Source organism: Lonchura striata, chromosome 8, assembly GCF_046129695.1.
Source record: "Lonchura striata isolate bLonStr1 chromosome 8, bLonStr1.mat, whole genome shotgun sequence".
NCBI classification, from domain to species: domain Eukaryota; kingdom Metazoa; phylum Chordata; class Aves; order Passeriformes; family Estrildidae; genus Lonchura; species Lonchura striata.
In genome coordinates this window covers 11,788,955-11,809,936 of record NC_134610.1, presented here as the reverse complement: position 1 = coordinate 11,809,936, position 20,982 = coordinate 11,788,955, and the positions used below count along the sequence as shown (strand labels likewise).

At 40.7% G+C, this 20,982-nt stretch overlaps 1 protein-coding gene across 1 annotated transcript in view; it reads right to left on the bottom strand.

Moving 5' to 3' along the window:
- CLASP1 (cytoplasmic linker associated protein 1) overlaps positions 1–20,982 on the bottom strand; it is a 166,749-nt gene that overhangs the window by 8,972 nt on the left and 136,795 nt on the right. Inside the window, exons 34-37 of the mRNA XM_077784947.1 lie at positions 12,616–12,766; positions 11,737–11,983; positions 10,793–10,986; positions 9,019–9,147 (exon numbers count right to left, since the gene is read on the bottom strand). Coding sequence (XP_077641073.1) covers positions 9,019–9,147; positions 10,793–10,986; positions 11,737–11,983; positions 12,616–12,766 — 721 coding nt within the window. The remainder of the gene's footprint in view (positions 1–9,018; positions 9,148–10,792; positions 10,987–11,736; positions 11,984–12,615; positions 12,767–20,982) is intronic.

Genomic DNA, 20,982 nt, shown 5'->3' with positions numbered 1-20,982 from the left:
TTAATTTTACATTCTGCAGTAATTGGATAAAAAAGAACAGGATGGGAAGGCAGGTTTTCTTTTTTCAAGTGTCTGTGCTAATTGCCAGACAACAAAATGAAGCTTCCTCTTGGCTGCCCTCTTCCTGGCCACAAATAACACTCTTTGCTCCCCATGTTCTTGTTACAAAAGATGGAGGATGCTTTTCCCCATCTTCTCTTATCACCCTCTTCTCAGGGCTTACTTTAAAGGGAGGGTAAATCCTGAGTAGACAGATGCCCATGGGCAGACTTGAATCCAACACCTCAACTTTAAGAAGAAGCATTCACAAATCCTCATGTTTGGGATCCTCCAGCTAGTCCCAGGCAGTCCCTAACTAAGCCCAGGAACATTAAAGCACCCCTCTTTCCTGGCCGTGTGGGAGGCTCAGGTGCCCAGCACCAGTTCTCTACCTCCTCCTAAACTGAACTACCTGGGGTTGTCTGAAGTCAATACGTTGAACCCAGCACTAAGAAATCTGTCCCAGGCAATCTGCAAAACAGCACATAAATCAAACCACAGGTCTCCTGTCACTTAGACTGAAGCATGGCTGCTGAATTTGTGTTGTTCTCCTCTCCCACACACTGTGAAGGCATTAAACTCAGGGATTTCTATTTGAGTAAGCCAACCTATGGACAGATGTAGCTCTATCAAAGCCTCAAAAGAAGGTGAGTTTTCATTAATTTTAAGCAACTACTTTGGATAATTCATGAACAAGGAATAGCTGGAAACTTATCTTAGTCCATGGACTACAAACACAAGGTTTAATTGATTTTTAGGATAGCAGCAATTAGTAGTGACCAGAAGGGATCATCTATACCTACAGACCTTGCTTCACTCCCAGTCAACAGTCATATCCATGCTGCTAACATTTATCTACCACTCATGCTGCGAGCTACCTTCCTGGAACAGGAATGGCACAAAACACTTGAATTCCCAAGAAACAGCAGAACTCATCCACTTGGCTTTTGGAATTCTCTTAGGCAGATCCAACAGTCAGTGTGATCTCAGACACTTCACACAGCACAAACACTGCATGCAGGCAAGATATGGGCAGGATGGTGAAGCAACCTGAGATTTTGGACTGCTTCTGTACCAGTGCCGTATTTATAGAAAGAAAGCTGTCCAAGTGCTCCATTTACCTCAAGACTTTCTCAGAATTTAATTATAACATTAAAACATATTCCAAATGAATGGCAATCCTCAATGTGGTCAATATTTAAAAAAAAAAAATTCTTCCCAAAAGATCTGTGAATGATTAACTATACAGAACAGAATGCTTGCTTTCCCACATGAGAAGCATAAAAGTTAGTATTTTTCTACATAAGTTAGTACTAACTTAGGAGCCAGTACTGTGTGATTTTGTTGGGAAAGAAGAGAAACACCCAAGTACTTAAGGGAACCTAATGCCAAGCTTTGATAGCACAGGGTGGCATTGCTGGAGAAGATTACGCCAGGAGCTCCCAGAAGGTCTCTAAAGGAATATACTTCCAAGCACTGCAGTTTTTGATGTTTGCTTTCCACAAATGATACAAAGCATGAACTTAGAGGGCCCTGATACTTTACCATCAATTCAACTATTCACTAGCTAAAAAATCCCAAATATTACTATTTGAACACAGGCCACTTGGGATTTAGTTCTGCAGCAACGCCAAACACTGTTGGGAAGGTGTTTTCAGACACCCTCAGAAAGAAAGCTTGCACATATATCACAACACACTAAAAGAAAGTTGTAAAAAATTTTAAACCTTATATCCTCTTGGTATCCTACTTGATTAAAAAAAAAAAAACAGTATTTTAGCATAAACCTATGGCTAGCCTGTGATCTCAAACACACTACCATTAAAAAAAAAAAAGCAGTAGGTGAAGAATTTAATGAATATTCTCTCTGGGTTTCAGCTCCATATCCTGTTTGCACATAGTTTACTATGTCTATTAAGCTGAAGGTATGAAGTAAGTCCATGAGACAAAAAGCCTATTAAATCAATTCCATGCACAAGCAACATTAAAATACAGTGGTAATTTTTCACAAAATAAGCAAGAGTTCAACAGCAACAAAGGTCACACATATTTTGCCCATCAAAAGGTGAGCAAGGAAAGTTGTGAAGGTACAGAAATTATTTATGCCCCTAACAGTCCTGCTTTCAGCACTGCTGCCTCATTCTAGCATGGATGTGGCTACATTTAGGCAGTGGCTGGCTATTTCACATCCCTCCCCCCTGAACACAGGAGGATGCATTACACACACCCAGCATAATAGGAGCTTGTAAATGTGACAACACCAGGGAGGACTTCCCAGGCTCCCACGAGCACATCTGGCAGACAATGCCTGCATCTCAGGCACACTTCAGCAAACCCCCTGAGCTGTGATTAGCTTTAATAACATGCTCATGTCTCACTGACATCAACTGGATTCCAGCATGTGCTTACATGTCTGTTTGGATGAGAGCCTCTGCAGGTAACCAGCTCCTGGCTCCCTGGGGAAGCACCAGCAGGTGACAGGGCATAGGAAGGGGTAGGACAATACCAGGGTGAGTCAAAGAGAAAAACTCATCCCTGATGGCACAGGAAGCCAAATGCCACCATTTTCAATGCAAGTACCAGCCCTGTCCTTCCTCCTGGCTTTGGCAAAACAAAACATTCAGCCACCCAGAGAGACTCTGGATCCCATGAGGGGCTCTCAGAGTCCTGCCCACCTGGCACTGCCAGAGAAATCAGCAGCATTTCCAAACAGAAGGAAGTGCATTATCGAAATGCACAACCTGCCAGGTCATTTGGCAACAAAAACATGCAATTGTAATAGAGTTTAGCAAAGACATTTTGCCATGAGGCACAACACTTGTGCCTTGCAAATTGTACATACCTTACAGTATCAAAGAATCAAGTATCATTTTTAATCAGGGCTTTAACCTGGCCAGCAGAGTGAAACAACCTCAAAAGGAGTGGGAGAAATGAATAAACAGGATCAAGGAACAGGTCTTCCTCCCAGTTTTGAAGGCAAGATCAACAGATACACATCAAGAAGTGACAGGAAAGGCTCGTACTAACAGTGACACCCCAATAAGTAGTGTCTATGTCATCTATCCTTTAAGCCCAAGAAAATGAAAGGGCACTGTTTGCTACGTGCTCAGACTGAGGAGCTTGCTGTCACAAGGGGATTAGAAGTTAGACAAGTTAACCAAAGGAAAGAAAAAAGCCAACCCACACAGGGTGGCAGGAAGAGCCATTCACACGGAAAGGCTTTAAGACAGCTGGAAGGGGGAAGTATATCCACTGTATGCTTGCTTCTTGCTAGTGAGTCAGGTAGGGTATCAAGCAAAGCACGATTTTTGTCTGATCTAATATAATTCTTCTTAGGAATCTCAGAGATACAAAATAAAAGTAGAAAAACTATCAAATGATGATGGCAGCTGGAAGCAGCAGATTCAAAAGGGTGGCAATGAAGCAAGACTACAGAGAGCCTGCAGTTCTTTAAAAGCACAGACACACAGCTATATGTAAGGTATGTCACAAACATGATTTTACCTCCCAGTAAAAGCTTAGAACAAACCATGCCTTGAACTGGATAGTTTGACATCGTTCAACTCAGGGCAGGTAGCCCTGGAATGCAGATCTAAGAGATAGCTCTTGGCCTTAAAGCAGCAGGTTTTTCTCCTTTCTAAAGGCTTACCTTATGCTCTACACACTGGAGACTAGATTCAGCCTGACTTTTGCTGGCATAACATAAGCTCTGTGTGCTGGAGGGTTCCTTGAAAGGCATCTGTGATGCATTAAGAACCTTTCTAGCGAGTCTCACGAAATAGAAGTTTTTATACTTCCACCCAGTTTGCTTTAGGGAAGGAGCCATATTCAAATGCACAAAGCCAGCAAAGTGCAGCACACAGAAAGCTGTTCACCTCCAGCAATGTCTTCCTTAATGCTACCAAGGAGTAAACTTCTTGTTAGGCAGGGACAGGTCAGGCAGTCCCTGGAATATGCATGGGAGCTGCTCCTTGATTTCAGTGTGAGGGGATATGCTGATGTGTAGTATGAGTGTGATCAAGACAGTGGCCTGTCTCAGAGCCTTGTCTTTAAACAGAAAAGCATACTGGAATCATCAAAGTTCTATAAAATTTGCTGAACAAACTTTGGATGACAATTCCCACTGGTTTACCTGGTTCACAGTGCACTGTAGCCACACAGGATCCTATTCTGAGCCAGAGCTCAGCCTCCATCTCTTCCACTCAATTTCCTCTGCTCAGCTATTACATTTCATGCATTGACATGTTGCTTGCTGCCTGATGGCTGCAACAACCAGCTTATGAGTTTTTCTAGTTTCAATTCTGCTTTAAAGAGACATAAAGTACTGGAAAATAAGGAAAGAAAAATGTCCTGACTCCCCTAAGATAGAACATGCCAGGTTCATAGGCTACACAGGGCATCAGTATAACATGCAGAGATTTCAGCAAAGCAGCACTTGAGGCACCTGGATGAGAGCTTCCCACAGGACCTTAAGCTGGAGTACTTTGCCAGGACTGCTAGTTACTGTGTCTGGTGGTTACTTAAAGCCTGTATAATCTAAGCTGGAGGGGATGGAGGTTTACCAGTACCTAGTAAGGCAAACTCCCATCCCTGAAGGCTTTACAGTCTAATTCAGACAGGAACAAACAATTGCAGACTTGGTTTCAAAGCAGGAAGTGGACTCAGAAATGGGGAGTGCTAAGAAGTGTGATTTTTTTAAGTGCTCAGAGATTAAGTAAATTAGACTGCTTTTCCTGAGCACTAAATATTTGAAACGTACTGGGAAAAAGAAGAAGCACATAAACATGTATTATGAAACATCAGTGACTGCCCACTTGCAGCACTTGGTAGCTTCCAGCGTGGACTAGATAAAAATTAATCTTCAAGACTATGATCATTTAGCGCTTTTCTTTTTGCAGAAACCTGCACAGCTCATACCATCATCAGAGGACAGTTACAATTTATAAATGTCAGAGGCCAGTCTAAAAGCACCTCAGCAAGATAATAAAAATTACCTACAGGTAATGGGTAACTGATTTATTCTTCTGTCTCTTTCAGAGGGTTACAACAAAGAGTGCACAATAAGCATCCCAATTATGCTTATGGACCTTCTATATCATAAAATACAGAAATTAGATATAGTACAGGATCCTTTTCTTACACATAGAAAACAGACATCAGTTAAGTCTATAGGACTTGTGCCAGAGAAGCAGGGAATTAGCTATCCTATGATTTCTCACTCTGCTGCTGATTTCCAATATATTAAACTATTTGTGTTTTAAAATACTCAATAATAAGAAATTATCCTCACTTTGCTGGCATGAATCTGAAGCAATGTCATTATCAGTGGTATTGGGTCAGCAAGCAGCATCTCTCCTTAGTTATGGGTGAGTAACTACACTGGAACAAATGAGTTAATATTAACTAATTGGCAACAGAAAGATGGTTCTCTTCCAAATAACTACAAACAAAGATTGATAAAAATCAACAAGATTTAATATCATCCACAACTTCAATTATGTTCTAATGCTCCAAAAGTAAGTGAAAGGCATTTACATGTCAACCCCCCTAAATGTTTCCAGTTATGACCAAAGCAGGCTTGACTCATCACATCACCCCATTAAATCAACAGCATTGAATAGACTGTTGTACTACAAACAGTATAAAAACAGGACAAAGTTAAAAAATGCAAACTAAACATGAATCCCAACCCAGAGCCCTCTAGTCTGTAGCCTAGGGTTACATTAATTTTGACCTGCTGCTGAGGTCTGTGCTTTGCCAATCTCCTGCATTTGTACACACAACAAGGTGTGACTCAGCTCCAACTCCATGCACCAACTTTTCCTCTCCTGTATCCCTGGGGGGAATGTGGTGCTCTCACCTGTGCTGCTCTGCTAATCACAGACCTTGCCTCCAGCAATAGAAGGCAGACGACTTTTAGCCATGGCAAAGACCCAACTGTCTGAAGACTTCTGCTTGGCCTTGAAAAAACAGCCAATTATCCAGGCATCCCAAAATATCCAACTATGCTACCACTGCTTTGATACTTCCAACTATGTAATCTGGAATAAAGTCACAGATCTTTCTTGTTTAAAAAAGAAAAGAAACTTTAACTAGATATCAGCACTCAGCTGGGTGAGGGGGTGATATTTGCTGGTTGGTGAATAAGTTGTTTTTGACATTTTATGTCTCCTGGTGATGCTGAACAACAGCAATACTGGAATTTGTGTAGACAAACAAACCTTCCTGATTTCCAAAGAACTGCTTCTTACTATGACTTCTTGGATACAGTACCCAACCTTAACAGTTCCCTTTGCTTGGTCACTTTAGATTGAGTCTCTGTGGGTCACATATAATTGAAAACATGAGAAGTAGCTGGGAGCAATTAGTAGTCCCTGCACTGAAGGAGAAATTCAGGTAAAAGAGACTGAAACAGATACAGCTGCTCAAAATAGACATTTTCTCCTAACTTACACAGCCTGTTGAGACACCAAATTGTCAAATCATAACCAAAGATCACTTCTGTCTTCTGCTACAAGGCAGAAGCAGTCCATAAACATAACAAACTGGAGTGTCATCAGGACATCACTGACACAAAGATTAATCCTTTCCCAACTAAATTATATACCAGCTTTTCTTGAAATAGTTCTTACAGTCTAGAGGAAGATTTGATTTTATGTAGTTTAAGGACAATGCACCACTCCCTTTAACACTGCTGTGATATAGTGAGAAAGAAAGCTGTAGAACAGACTGCTCAGAATTTCCTTTTCCTCTTCAGCTATCCTTTGAAAGGGCCCTTCACTCACAAACTGGTGAATCCTCATTTAATCTCCTGCTCAGTGGGATCCAGTCAAAGAGCAGCTCCTCTTCCCCTCCTGGAGAGAGCAGTGCCCCAAGTCAGCAGTGGGAGCGAGCTGGAGGGCCACCACGGGAAGGCAATTTGTGACCTCCTGGCTCTAGGCTATGAGTTTGACCAACTGAGCCATGCCCAAATGATCTCTCAGTTAATTTTTCACAGACTTAACTGAATCAGCAAGTCCCAACTACAGGTAAAACTACTTTGAGCATATTCCCAGGTATATATTTAGCCTAGCTCATGTGGACACTCAAGTGCAGGTACCTTTCTTAACTTCAGGAATGCTGATATCCTCAAACTACTGACAGACACATGATACCTTTCCTGGCCTGCATCATGGTTCTGAGAGCCTCATTTACACAGGGATCAGAAAATACTCATACACAGAGTGAAAAATCCAGAACCAGTGCCCCCACTTCATACAGATCTGCACACGCAAGGATGACATACCTGCAGTGTCCTGCTGTGACAGATGTCACCTAAAGGTCCCACTGCAGCAGCTGAGGTCTCATTATGAAGCTGCTTGGAAAACCATGGCAAATCAAAGCCACACTATGTGCAGCATAGCAGCTACTTGCTGAGCACAGCACAGCTCAATTATTCTATAAAGAAGGGCCAGAACTCCCATCTCTCATTCCTGGTTTGAGTTTATCTTTCCCTGTTTTTCCCTGGAAGGCACCTCATGAAAATCCCAAAGAACCTTTCCACACCACAAGAATACAGAGGCATAAAGCATGGTGTTTTCAACATCAGTCTTGATTTCTGTAAAACCCACCAGTCCCACAAGAACAGTAAATTCTGAGGGGCATTTAAAAAAATGCCAGGGGCAATCTGGAAAGGCTCTGCTAGAAATGTTAGTTCTAGAGGATTCTCAGACAGAAAATACAAAGGGCACTGAGTCAAGGTGAGCTGAGAAGCATGCAAGCAGGAAAACTTGCCAATAAAAGGCACTCCTTCAGAACATAATGTTTTGTCTGACTCCTTTATCAGAAAATCAATTTACAACTGCTTCTTACTACTCTGAACTGAAAAAGACAGAGGTGCAAAGGCTCAAAATCAAGAAGAGGAAGGTAGGCAGAGTAGGGCAGCCCTCATTCACCAAAACATTAAACATATTCTACTTCTGCATTTTAGAGAAATCCTGACTGTTATTTTCTTTCCCTGAGAGTGTGTTTTGTTTGGCTGTTTTGATTTTCAAACAGTACAGTTTCTGCTACCCATAGTTAAAATAATCTTGTGTCAGTCATCCAATGCTCTGGAGCAGCCTGGTCTATTTTAATAATCTTTTCATGGCCAGATATCTTCAGAGATGCCTAAAATGGCTAATTTAGAATAATCCTGTTGTAAAGAAAAAATGTCTTAGATTTCAAACCAAGGACTTTGTTACAAAACCCTCACAGACTGATAGGGAAATTCTGGTAGCACTTTCCAGAAGGTTTAATTCAAACTTCCAACATGCACGAGGTAGATTAAAAGATCCAACTTGGAAATCAATCTACAAAGATTAACTTTAAATGTAACTTGAATTGATCTACTTAAAATGTTATCATGTCCCTTTATTGTTACTTTCCTTCAGAATACTTTCAGTTTTGTATACAAATTCTCTCACAAAAAGGCAAATGCAATTTGCCCTCCCCTTTGCTTCTTCCTCTGCCACTGCAATATGGCCTCTTTGTCCATTTTCTCCTGCTATTCACCAGTTCCAAATTTTCCAGCACAGCCCAATTTCACCATTCAGTTTTCACACACAATTCTGTGTGAAACATAGCCTTTGTGTTCTCCAGTACATTTTGTATTCTTACCTGTACACACAGAGGCAGCACAGTGCCCCAGCATGCTCTAAAAAGTAATTAAATGTGCTCTTTTTTCCTACAGTTCTCAACCTCTCCCAGAATGAGCAGGAAAATCCTGGGAACTTAACAGTGGCATACCACTCCAGACAGCTCCAAGTCCACATAAATAACTCTGACAGTCTCCACTTTTTTCCTCACTGTTTCAGCATGTAAAAATCCTGTCTCTTCATACTTCATACTGATTTGCTCCACTGTCAAGATGGTTCAACACGTTTGCCTGCTATGTCTCACAGGTCCCACATTTCTTCAGCAGGTCCATATTGCTTTTCCAGTAGCTGAAAGCTCACTCACCTCCTTGTGGGAATCCTTATGTGCTTCCAGTGTTTTCATGATAGTCAGCTCCGCGTAGTTCTTAAACCTCGCCGGCTGGTTCCGCAGGATCTCCCTGAGGACTCGCAGCGCCAGGGCTCTGATCGAATGCTGTGTCAGGAAAAACAGACATTAGAAAAAGATTAGAAAGAGTCACTTCTCAAAATTGTAGTTGAAGTGAATTCTCATGGCTCATCAGAAATTTGCATAGCTCCCTAGGCCACCAGCTCCAGTGGAGTGAGCAGTGGAATCAATGTAACAAAATTCAGAATTGGGCTCCTTGCTTGCTCTTGCACAAAAAGCCACATAAAATGACTGTTCTCACATAAACAAGAATCAGAATGACTACTTTCCTAAAATCCATATTCTTTTGGCAATTAAGTAAAAATTTGTACTCACAGGAAGACATGTACATTACATGAATTTACAAAGAAGGTTAGAGCATGTATGTTTTGCCTTTCCTCTTTTGCTCAGCTTGGCAGATATCAAACAGGGCTCCATCCATGGCACAAAGCTGTTTTTCATGTACTAAAGCAGTAAAACTGACTCTTCCTGTAACTCCTATGGAAATTACTTTCAACATTGTAGTCAACACTGACCTATGTCTTCATCCTTCATATCAAAAGATCATGAGCAGAAGGGATTTATAACATCTGTTTCAATTTCATAACATACATTAAATTTTTGACCTGTGGCTACTCCAAATAGATGTCATTATTTCAGCAGAGGAATACATACTTTATTTCATTCTCTTCAGCCTTTAAAATATGTGCTTTGTTATTAATCTGCAAAATTCATACAGTAGCACAATTCACATGTACTTAAGATAAAGTCGCCAGACCTTTTGATACTTGTGTGATGGTGCTATCATTAAGCATGAAGAACTACAGCAGTTCATGCTTAAACTAAGAACAATGACTGAGAAAATGTCAGCCACCTGCTCTGCTTCAGAATTAACATTTCTGAGAGCACTGACATATATTTCACAAGGAGTATAAGAAATACAACAGATTTTTGAATCAAATGAAACAAAAAAAAAAAGAACTATGAGTGCTTTGAAGCCTCAATTCTGTAACATTCAGATGGAGCATGGCTCTGCTGTGAAGGTGCAGTGGGGTGTTGAGCCCCACCAAGTATCACTGAGCTGCTGAAGAAATATCCCCAAATCGAAAAAAGCCTAGCCTGTAAATTACCCCTTTGATCAACTACCAAACATAAAGCTGTGATAATAACACAGTTTTTTTAACATTTCAAAACAAGATCCCCTATAAAAGCCATGTGTTCTTGATGACATTTTTACAAGAGACAGAGACTCATCCCATGAGATCTAATACCATGGGTCTTTAAACCACTCAGGGGAAAAAAAAAATATTCTAGAATGCCTTTATTCTCCTTGCTGGGAGTGGGTATAATATAGCTAAGAGCTTGTAACTTCATCCTAACTCAGAAGAGAATAACTGAAGTGCTGACAATTTTTTACTAGACTAGAACTTCTTTTCTGATTCTATTTCAATTTCCTAGCTATTTATTAGTAGCACTCTAAGGAGGGAGGGGGAAAGACTGGAACATTTTGGTGTAACTTAAAACTCATCACTGAACAGAGTGAAAACTAAAGCAGAGTTGTCGACCTTCAAAAGAAAAAATGAGCAGTGCAGTATCACTGATGAGTGGTAGGTTTCATTTAAACTAGTGTGTAGGAATCATTACCCAAGATGAAGCAATGTACAGGAGAGTTAAGACAAAATCTACAGCTCACATCTTTGTCTCCAAGCGTTTCCAGCAGCAAGAGCAGAATGGTTTTGAAATGCTCCTCCCAAACTCCAAGATTATCTTCCCTTGTAATCTTTAGCAACTCCAGGAGAGCTCCTTTGCGCTCCTCCACCCGCTCGTTGTGGTTGGAGAGCTCTTTCAGAAGATCAGCCACCAAATCCGAATGGTCAATGGGTACTTCTAGGACAAATGGCAGCAAATCATTTGGAGAAATGGAGAAAAGATCAAAGTGCCAAATTGCTCACCCTCTACAGAACAAGGTTCATGTAACAAGGGGCCCCCCAAAAATGCATCAGATGGTCTTAGTCAAGCAGGCAACAGAATCAGACCAGTCCATAATTTGACCTGAGTTCATAGCATGGCTCATGCATCTGCACAGGGCTTCTAACGAACCAGGAAGAGATGACACCTGGATTTCTTCCAGTTCCAACAATTACTTCTACAAGATGAGAACTGCCGTGGTTTTTCCCAGACATACACACCCAAAACCAATGGTCACATGTATGACCTTTAGATTAAAGTACAGTGACTCATCAGTGTACTGCAAAAGAATAAAGCTGATGTGTAGCTGCACTTAAATGAAGTCACTCAATAACAACAAGCTGTTGAGTGAGGTGTTTCAGCCAAGAGGAGGGGAAGGTCCCAAAGCAGTGTCCCTACAGATGGATATGGATGCTTAAGGGAGTAGTTTGCTGGAAACCCCAGGCAAATGAACCAAAACCACAGTATAACATTTTTTCTCAATAGTCACAGATGAGGTTCTGCTGTGACATGAGAAAAAAGGGTATTTCATACCAAGCCTCAACTCAGATGCAGTGTAATACACAACACATGCACAGGCAGGCATGTATCTGAGGGTGCTGTCCCCACACAGATACACTGGAGAGGCAGCGAGCTGCCTGCAGTGTTACGAGGTGAGCTGATACAAACCATCCCGAAGCTGATCCATGTCATCATCAAACACTGCTTCCTTCAGGGCAGTCTTGTCATAAGTGTTGATGGTGTCAGCATAAGGATAGGGGTTGTATTCCCGAGCACGGGGCCCTGAAAAGGCGCGGGGAGGCTGGGTGTTCAGGAGGGAGGTTTTGTTATCCAGAGCCATCCTTCCGCCTTCCACAATGTCACTGCTGCCACGGCCATCACCACTAGGGAGAGCAAGGCCACCATCTCGAGACACCTAGGGGAATCGAACAGAGGGAGAAAAGGTATGTTCAAAATTCTCTAGAAACTGTAGCAGTTCTGGAGCTCAACCACCAATTAGAAAAGGCACACATTTACATTAATTATTTATACGCAATACTTACATAAAACTTTGATTACTACCTTTTTCTTTCACACAACTACACCTGCTCAAAAATCTCACAACCACAGTTTCTGTAACCAGTCTTGCATCACAAGATGCTGTATGAGCTGTGTACTTGGAGTAATCACAGGTCCTAAGCCTGTGAGAGAAACCATCCATTTTAAGAATGAACATTTCCCATTACAGACCTGACTACACACACTGCATGCATCACTGAGCCATGCTGAGCCTGAGGAACACTAGCACTTTTTCCATCCTTTGTGGCACTCACACAGAATCCCTGTGAGCACATTCCACAGGAGGCCAGAGTTTAAAGGGAGCCAAGGGAAACAGTCACTGAAAGCCCATAATTAAGGCATAAGAAGTTAACAACCAAGAAGAGGACAATGCCTGTAAGAATACAGCAGGAATAACTGGATTTTGTACACTACCAATCCAAAGACAGGTTTGATCACAATGTTTTAAAATTTCAGCTCTCAGGGGACAGTAAACAACTGAATACTTACAATGTCACAGTCCTTCTTTCCATCACGTTTGATTGGCTCATTCAGATCCTCTTGACTACGGAAACTAAATTTCTCTATCGCTTCTGTGACTCCACGAAGAGAGCTGTAGATTTCATCAGAGTTTAGGTTCTCCGTGTCATAATCCAGCATACTAAAGACCAAACGTACATGAAATGTTACAAATGAAACTGGAATCCTCTTCTGACTGTCAACAAAAACAAGCTGGAGACATATGGTTTGGAGTACCCTTTCTAACAGTGACTTGCAACACAACATGGATGGAATCAAAGCAGAATTCAGGTCTGAGCTTCCCCTCAAATGGGGCTAAAACAAGGAGAACGCATTGCTGTAAGTGAAGGGAAAACAGGTCCACTGTCTCTTACATTCAGAAAGTGTGCTACCTTCTGTAAACCAAAAAACCCTATTTCCAGTGTGGCAATGGTGTAATTTAAAAAGGAAAATAGTACTAATCACTAGAAGAACTCAAATGGCTATGACAGCTGGTGGAAATGAAATCAGTGAAATTTAAGTTTAATAATATACGAAACTATGACAGATTTAAACGGAAAGGAAAATGTAACTTGACATAAACCTTAGTCTAACATGGACCATTTTAATTTATAAAGTAGTAAAACCTAACTTACTCACACAGTGCCTTGATAAAAACAGCATTTCATTATTTGGCCTAAGTTTGGGAATTCTCTCACTCAAACCTGACACTTTCTTGCACTTTATAAGTTCCTCAGTAATTTCTCAGCCAAGTTTTGGGATTCCTTGAGGAGTTATATCTAAAATTAGGTCCCATGATAAAATGCCTTACATGGAAGGGCAGATGACATTAAAAGATCTGGCTAAAGAGAAGTTCCTACAATCTTTGAGAAAATAAAAAAAGCATTATTGGCAGGGCTTTGCTCTATCTAGGAGAAGTTGAGTTTGCACGACAATCACTAAATTAATAAATCCAGCAAGACAGAACAATTTCTGGCAGAGTCTCAGATCTCAGTAGAGCCAGAAGCAAACAGACTGAATCAGACATTTACATCAAGTTGTTTGTCAATAAATGGCAAGAAGTGGCTCACTGCAGTGGTGAATTACTATTTCATAACATTTTGGAAAGAATGACAGGATGGGCTTGGAGGCACATGGCTGAACTGAGTTGTGTTCCTTTCCCACAAAAGAAAGATTCCCTATGAGGTGGGTGGGGGAAAAACCCAAACAAACAAACACAAAAATCCCTTCTGAATTCTGGGTACACAGCTGTTATTTTCAATGGAACCAAACGGAGGATATTCAATATCTATTAAATATCTAGAACCACAGCTTTTTTCCTGGAAGAAACTTGGGAACTTCAGACAGAGGATAAGATGGGCTGCCCAATACCTTTGGGATTAACACACTGAAAATAGCCATAATCCCTGGCTCCCAAGCAACATGTTCGCACTACACTCACACAAGCATCAGCACTATGTATTTTGGCAAAGTAACCAAAGAACAATTCCCCAAACAGTGTCTGGCAGACCGGGGAGAATGAGAAATCATTTAACAGACCAAGATCAGGAAACAAAAGCTGTTCATAAACCTACAGAAGTTGACATATTTAAGGCTTTTCAGACAGCTGAACAACAGCAATGTACTGTGATGGCTTTCCAGACAGAAGGCAAGGCAGTTTAAGTACCAGTCAGGAATAGGAAAATCTTTGTTTCATACAATCTCAAAAATATATGTTTTGAGCTCAAGCACATTTAATTCACAGATCTTGAAGGGTTCTTTCACACAACTTTGAAGTGGGCAATGAAACCACCATTTGAAAAGGTATACAAGTGACTGTACCTGTGTTTTCACACCAAGAGATGACATGACTTACCAAAGGTTACACAATTAAATCCATGGCAGAAAAACCAAGAAATAATCACAAATGTAATACTGACAATAAATCTGCTGAAGTCATCACTTCTTTCCTCAGGGATAAATTTTGCCCTACAGTGTTACCAAAGAACAATGAGATACAGACTCTTCAGTGCTAAAGGACTAACGTAATTTCTCAGAGCCACCAATCTGATACATTTGTCAAAGCACAAACCCACATTTTAATAAAAATCTAAAGAATCCAGTAATTTCATATGTCAGGAGTAAGCCTGTGTAGGAGGTCACATTATGGCTGTGCTCTACATGAATGAAAATTCTACAATGTGAACACACGTCTCTACTGACAGTATGTGCACCAGAATACTTCACAGACAACACAATGGGGGGAATAAAAGTAAAATGGAACTACACTCACCTTTCAGGAAAAAAAAAAGCACAAAAGGGAAAAGAAATTATGACCCATGCAGAAAACTAGAGGAAAAGCACAGGATGAATAAGAAGTGAGTAGAGATGAGCGGTGTTTAGGGATGTCACAACATTATTTTCCATCTGCTGCACAAAACCAATGCAGCTGTCTGTAAGTTTATAAAGATACAATTTGGTCGTTTTCCAGTCTGGCATGAAATACATTTTACTTCCATAAATTGTTATTCAGTTTCCAATCCAAACTATGTGTAAGTAGTTCACAGTTTAGTGTCTTCAAGCAGTACACAGTAACTCTCATCTTTGCACTTTCAGGCTCTGGGCTGAAATATATGTTACATTATTCCAAACCTTATTATCTGGTGTCAGATAAAAGAAGACAGAAAAAACACTCTCAACTAGTTTTATTTCAAAAATCAACATGGATCCCCCTCCACAGATATTTCCACAGTGTCCTAGCAGAGTCAGAACATTCATTTAAAGTTTTTACTTCTGCAGTTATTCACAGAGGTACCTACCACTGCATTCTACTTTCTCTCTCAGATGTCACAGGTTCTCAAATTTTGAGCCTTCAAAGAAAAACTTCTTTGCTTTTCTTTCAATAGTTTTTCATTAGGACCTTTTGCTTTAAGGAAAGACTATATGTAGCCCTTCCCCAGGTAATAGACATATCTAAGTCAGAAGAAACCAAATTTACAGATGGTTTGTTGTCACGGTTTAAACTTTAAAAACTCCAAGGAATTTAACAGAGATCTGACAAATTAAATTTGTATTCAGGTTGGGTTTTTTTCTTAAAACCAGCATACAGCTTTAGTCCACCATATTGATCCAAGAGCTGTATGCAGACTGGACCAAAATGTGAGGGCACAGGAGGAGGAATAGATGTCGAAATTGCGACTGATAAATTCAAAATCTTGTGGTAAGGACAATTTTAATTTCAATACTACAAATTTCCAAGATTATTCAAAATTACAACACACAAGCAAAGTTCTATGTGAAGTCACTCCTGAGTGACTGTATGTGTCCATCTGGAGGTCCTCTGGTGCCACATTCACAGTGCAGCCAAATTGAAAGATCCTGCCCCAGTATTGTGATACAACCAGCGCCTGCCAAAAGTGCTCAGCAACTGTGTTCTGCATTAGAAACTGACTGTGAAGTATCTTCCCTGCCATCTTCTTGAATGGGTGCAAGAGTCTGGAAAAATCCACTTTTTTTTATCCCCACTTGCATGCTGCATCTTCCCCAAGCAGCGAGCAAGTGGCTGCCCATCACCCCTGCTCTCTGAAAACTATCATAATCTCTTTTCCTTTTCCAGCCAAAGCCACTGCAAGCCCCACATCTGAACAAATCCCGTTGTGTGGAAGGTAAATAATACTGTGACACCTCAGACAAGTTGGTTTAACAGGTAGCTTGTTACCTGGGAGAGTAAGAGCGTCTGAAAGTCTTGTGGGAAGGAGCAGTGGGGATGGAGTTAGGCTGAGAAAGGGGAGGGGGGTGCTTCGAAAGCCCATCTGCACTCCAACCCCAGAGCCGACTGCCGTGACCAGAGGAGAAACAAAAGAGAGAAAAACAGAGAAAGGAGAGGGAGGGAAAAAAAAAAGAAACTATAATCTGAGTGGCTTAGTGCTGTCATGCTGCCTTGGAGAGAGAAAAAAATTAATAGAAACAAAATTAAACAAGAATACTCCATTGCGCCTCACAAGTCTTTGTTTTGGTCTTTATTGTTCATTTCCATTTTTATTCCTAATATAATATGATTCACAAAAAATCCAGTCCCTGCTTGTACTAACCAGGAGTTTTTACAAATGGATATAGCCTCTATAAACAACTCAATTCATAATGTTCTACGCAAACAGTCCCTGGCCACACGTGTATTCCAGCTCTAAGCAGATGTTTCTAAGCAACAGGATTTCCCTGGAAGAAAGAAAAATTTGAATTCATTTTTTTATTAGACACCTCAAGGTACCTTGTAAAGTTTGTCTCCTGGTGCCTCTATATAAGCCTGCAGTCAGGCCTACACAATCAGAAAACCTTTGCAGGGCTTAAAATCTGATCCTATTTCACCAGATTCAAACTGAACCTAAATATGCATCAAGTCAGTCTGGAGCATAAATGTATCATGGGGACCTGGCCCAGGTCTTAGCAGACAAAGCTGGAAAGACTGGGTGAAACCAGCCTCTGAGTTGATTCAGATTGCTCCTTAAACTTTCACAGGCCCCTTTAAGTTATTGCATATTCCTGTGCCTTTGGGTAAAGACATCCATTCCTGTGTCAGTTTGTCCAACCTCTGCTTTTGTACTTTTCCTATTCAAGTACATGCATTTTCAAAATCACCTTCCAAATGAGAACAGATGCTTGAGGTGGTGGAGTATTCACAGCACTACTTTGTTTCTATTACATTTCAGCACATTGTCTTGGATAGTTGTATTTGTACATATGCAAGTGAAAGATACTTTCACATGAGAAGCGACAAGTCAAGAATGGCTCCAGTGCAAACAGCAGCAGAGCCAGTTAAAAAAACCTATGCTGAAGAGCAGTGTCAAGAATTTCACTCATTAACCAGCAGTCAAATCCCACAGCTATTACATGCCAGTTTTATCAAGGAAATACTCCAGACTCCCACACTGCTGATCAGAAGTCTCACAGCTCAGGTATCACCTATCTGAACACAGGCCACCAAACAATGCAGGCTTGTCCTTATTGTATAAAGTAAGTGGCTTATTTTAATTCTGTTTCCATGCCTTTGCTTGCTCAACTCAATACTGAAAGTGTCAATCAAATTGTTTTTAATGTTATGTTTTATTATCAGTGAAAAAGCAAATATGTAAACTTATATAGCCAGATACAATTGTTAACCTTTTATTCTGATGCATTTCTCTAAACATCTTTGAAGAACTAAATGTTTGTTTGTTTGTTTTTAATTTTGGGTGATTTTGATATTTTTGTTTTTAATAATAAAAACTAAGCACAAGCTTCTGGGCTATAATAATAGCAGAAACTCATTCCAAATGTATTCATTCAATTACTCCTACAAAATTCTAGTATGTGAAGTTCCAAACCTGAATGTAACATTTAAGTTTGCAGAAGTTGATTTACCATTCAGAATAGTATTCTAACACCGAAGGATGTAGCATTTGCTGTTTTGTACTACAACATAATTTATTAAATCTCAGAAGAGTTCTCTGTCCTATGCAAACCCAAGCCATTTATCTGTGCTTTGCCTAGGAAACATCCTTCTCTTCCAGCCTGAAGCCTGGTGTTTTTTTCCTTATATTCAGTCTTCTCAAATGCTCTTCCCTGTTTTCTTTTTGAGAAAGCACATCTCTCTTCCACAACTCCTCTCACCAAAAACTAAAACTGTTAAGGAAAAAGAAAATCAGATACAAATGCAGAAGTAACTCACAGATGTAGTGGACGTGTTATAGTGACCATGAAGCAGAACTGGAGGGAGCAAATGAAGGCAGGAGAAAGGACTCTTTCCAAGACCCTGAAGCATGCTACCCTCCTAAGACTTTAGGGGATACTTAAGCAGATGTTATCATCTGGATAGGTAAATCAGCTGCTTGCAGAGTCCACTTCAACCAAAACATACAAAATCTATTCACAGAGCCCAAATACATGTACACATAAATACACAAACACACAACTCCCAAAAAAATCAGTCACCTGGAATACATACATAATACAGTATATCTGTATCAAGGAAACCTTGCTGACTAATGTTGAGGATATTGCCCACAAACCATTAGTAATATGGGAGAACAGCTATGCTTAGCAGCATTTTCATATTTCTACAGGACCCAATCATCCTTTCTACACACATCCCAGCTCCAGAGACATGTATGCTCTTGCAATTGCCTCCAATCTGTGAAACAACGAAAAAATACAAGGAAAGCATAATCTTCAAAACCAAAGCTGGCATTAAGAACTGGAGATCCTTCCACTGACTACACTCAGGCTGCCTGTACAAGACATGGGCAGGGACAAGGTAAGCAGGGCCTGCACACAGAGCACCCCAGGAGGCAATAGGAATACACAACCTGACTACAGACCTTTGGCAGTAGGTCCCATAAAAATGTAAAGACTACTTTTGGAGGAGAGCTACACGAAGAAACTGGGAATCTTTATCTTTTTACACTGCTATCAGAATGACCTGGGCATGCTTATGTTCTGAGTTTGTAGAGAGAAAAGTGACATTTCACAGCAAGCCTGAATAGCAAACATCAAGCATTTGAAATGGAAACATGACACTGAAGCACCTACACCAAAGAATGCAATACTGCAGCACACCCTACTTACCACAATCTGTCAGCACATCTTTCCAAGCCTCTTCTCTGAAAGGACAACCAGAGCTAAATTCTCCCTTTAAGTCAGGACCATGCCCAAACCGTGCTATACAAGACATTTTCAAGAAGTATGCAGGCCAGCAGAGCTTCAGAAGCTACTGCCCCTGATTTGCAGTACTTGCCACTGCCTCTTCTACAAATGGCAAAAATCTGCAGATACTGTCACAGCTCAGAGGGCACTCACCACAAAAAAGTACAGCTTGTCCCTTCCAAATATTTTTAGGAAGTGTATGTATTTCATATCACCTTCCACCTTTACCTATCACTGAAGAGTAATTTTTAAACATCACCCTTGAATAACTAAATCTAGCAAGGAAGCAGGACACACTTCTGGAAAAGTCACCTAAATTTTTTATTAAACACCTCCAAGAACTCTATAGAAAATGGAAGGAATGATTGCTTTCTAAAGGAGATTTCTGGCCAACTGCATCCAAGGCAGAGTACTCTGGAATTATATGCCCTCTCAAACTAGTACTTGAGAACAAATCACATGTAGAAGAAACCTTTCCGTTTCTAAATACAAAATGCTAGAAAGCAACAGCAACAATGTATACTGGATGCTTTAATCAATACTTGTCATATTTGTCTCCTGACATCAAGAGGTGAGAAGAACGCAAAGACAAATACAAAACAGTGAGTGAAGTGGCAATAAGCAATTGTGTCCCAATGGCAAAACCCAAAAAGCATGGTAAAATGTTGTGGAATTACAAAATAAGTGCCACATGCCACCACGGCAAACAAAACCACAACGTAACCACAGGGAGATACAGTCAATAATTTCCCAGGACAGAAATCAGCAGGGCAACAATGCTCAAGTTATTCAAAAAGGAAGCAACATAGTTGGAACTGTTCCCTTGAAACTCTACCACTTAATTTCTTAATGAAACCTTTGTGGAAAAAACTCATAATAGGCAACTTGGCTTTGGCTTGCAAGCTCTTGGTTTAGTTTTGAATTACAGCAGATTTAGAAGTCACAAAGATGTATTTAGACACCCAAAATTTTCTCAGGAAACCCCAATGATTCCTATGCTGCTGGAATTAACATAATTATTCATTAAATGCTAAAGGCCTGTACTTTTCCTGACACGTTGGAACTCTTAACATGAAGAACATGTCTAAGCATCCCTTCAGAGAGAGTTCTGCAAGTAACATGGGTAGATCAACAGATTTCAATATAAACTACTACACTGCACTATGAACTGCAGTCCTCACCCAACATGGTTCTTTGTGTTTCTCCCACAACCAATGAAGAGGACAGGCAGACACAGGCCACAGAATTTAAGCTTTTCCAGCATGAACCAGAGCTTGTCCAGATAACAGCTTGCTACTTTCCTCTAATATTTTTATGGTCCCAGAACATCCTGTCCATATTGCCATCTCCCCTGCTCTAAGTTTTAATGCTGCAAAACATCCACATTCCCAGCAGCCAAGAGTTCATGTTGGCTGAATACAAGATTTTGGAGTGGACCAATATATTCTAGGGTAGCACTTGCAGCTTCAGCAAAACACCTGGCTGCAACAGACCTGCTGCTCAAAAAACCAGGCCACTGCTCTCTGGTGAGGAGCCAGGTGAACAATCTGGGAGGTATTCAGCACTGAAACACAGTCACCAGCTCTGCTTGTCCTGCATCCTCACAAAGAATAAGAGGGGAACAGCAGATACAGCACTTCTCTCAGCAGCACAAGCCCTGTAATATAGTCAGAAGAATTACTGATTACAGGTCCACACCTA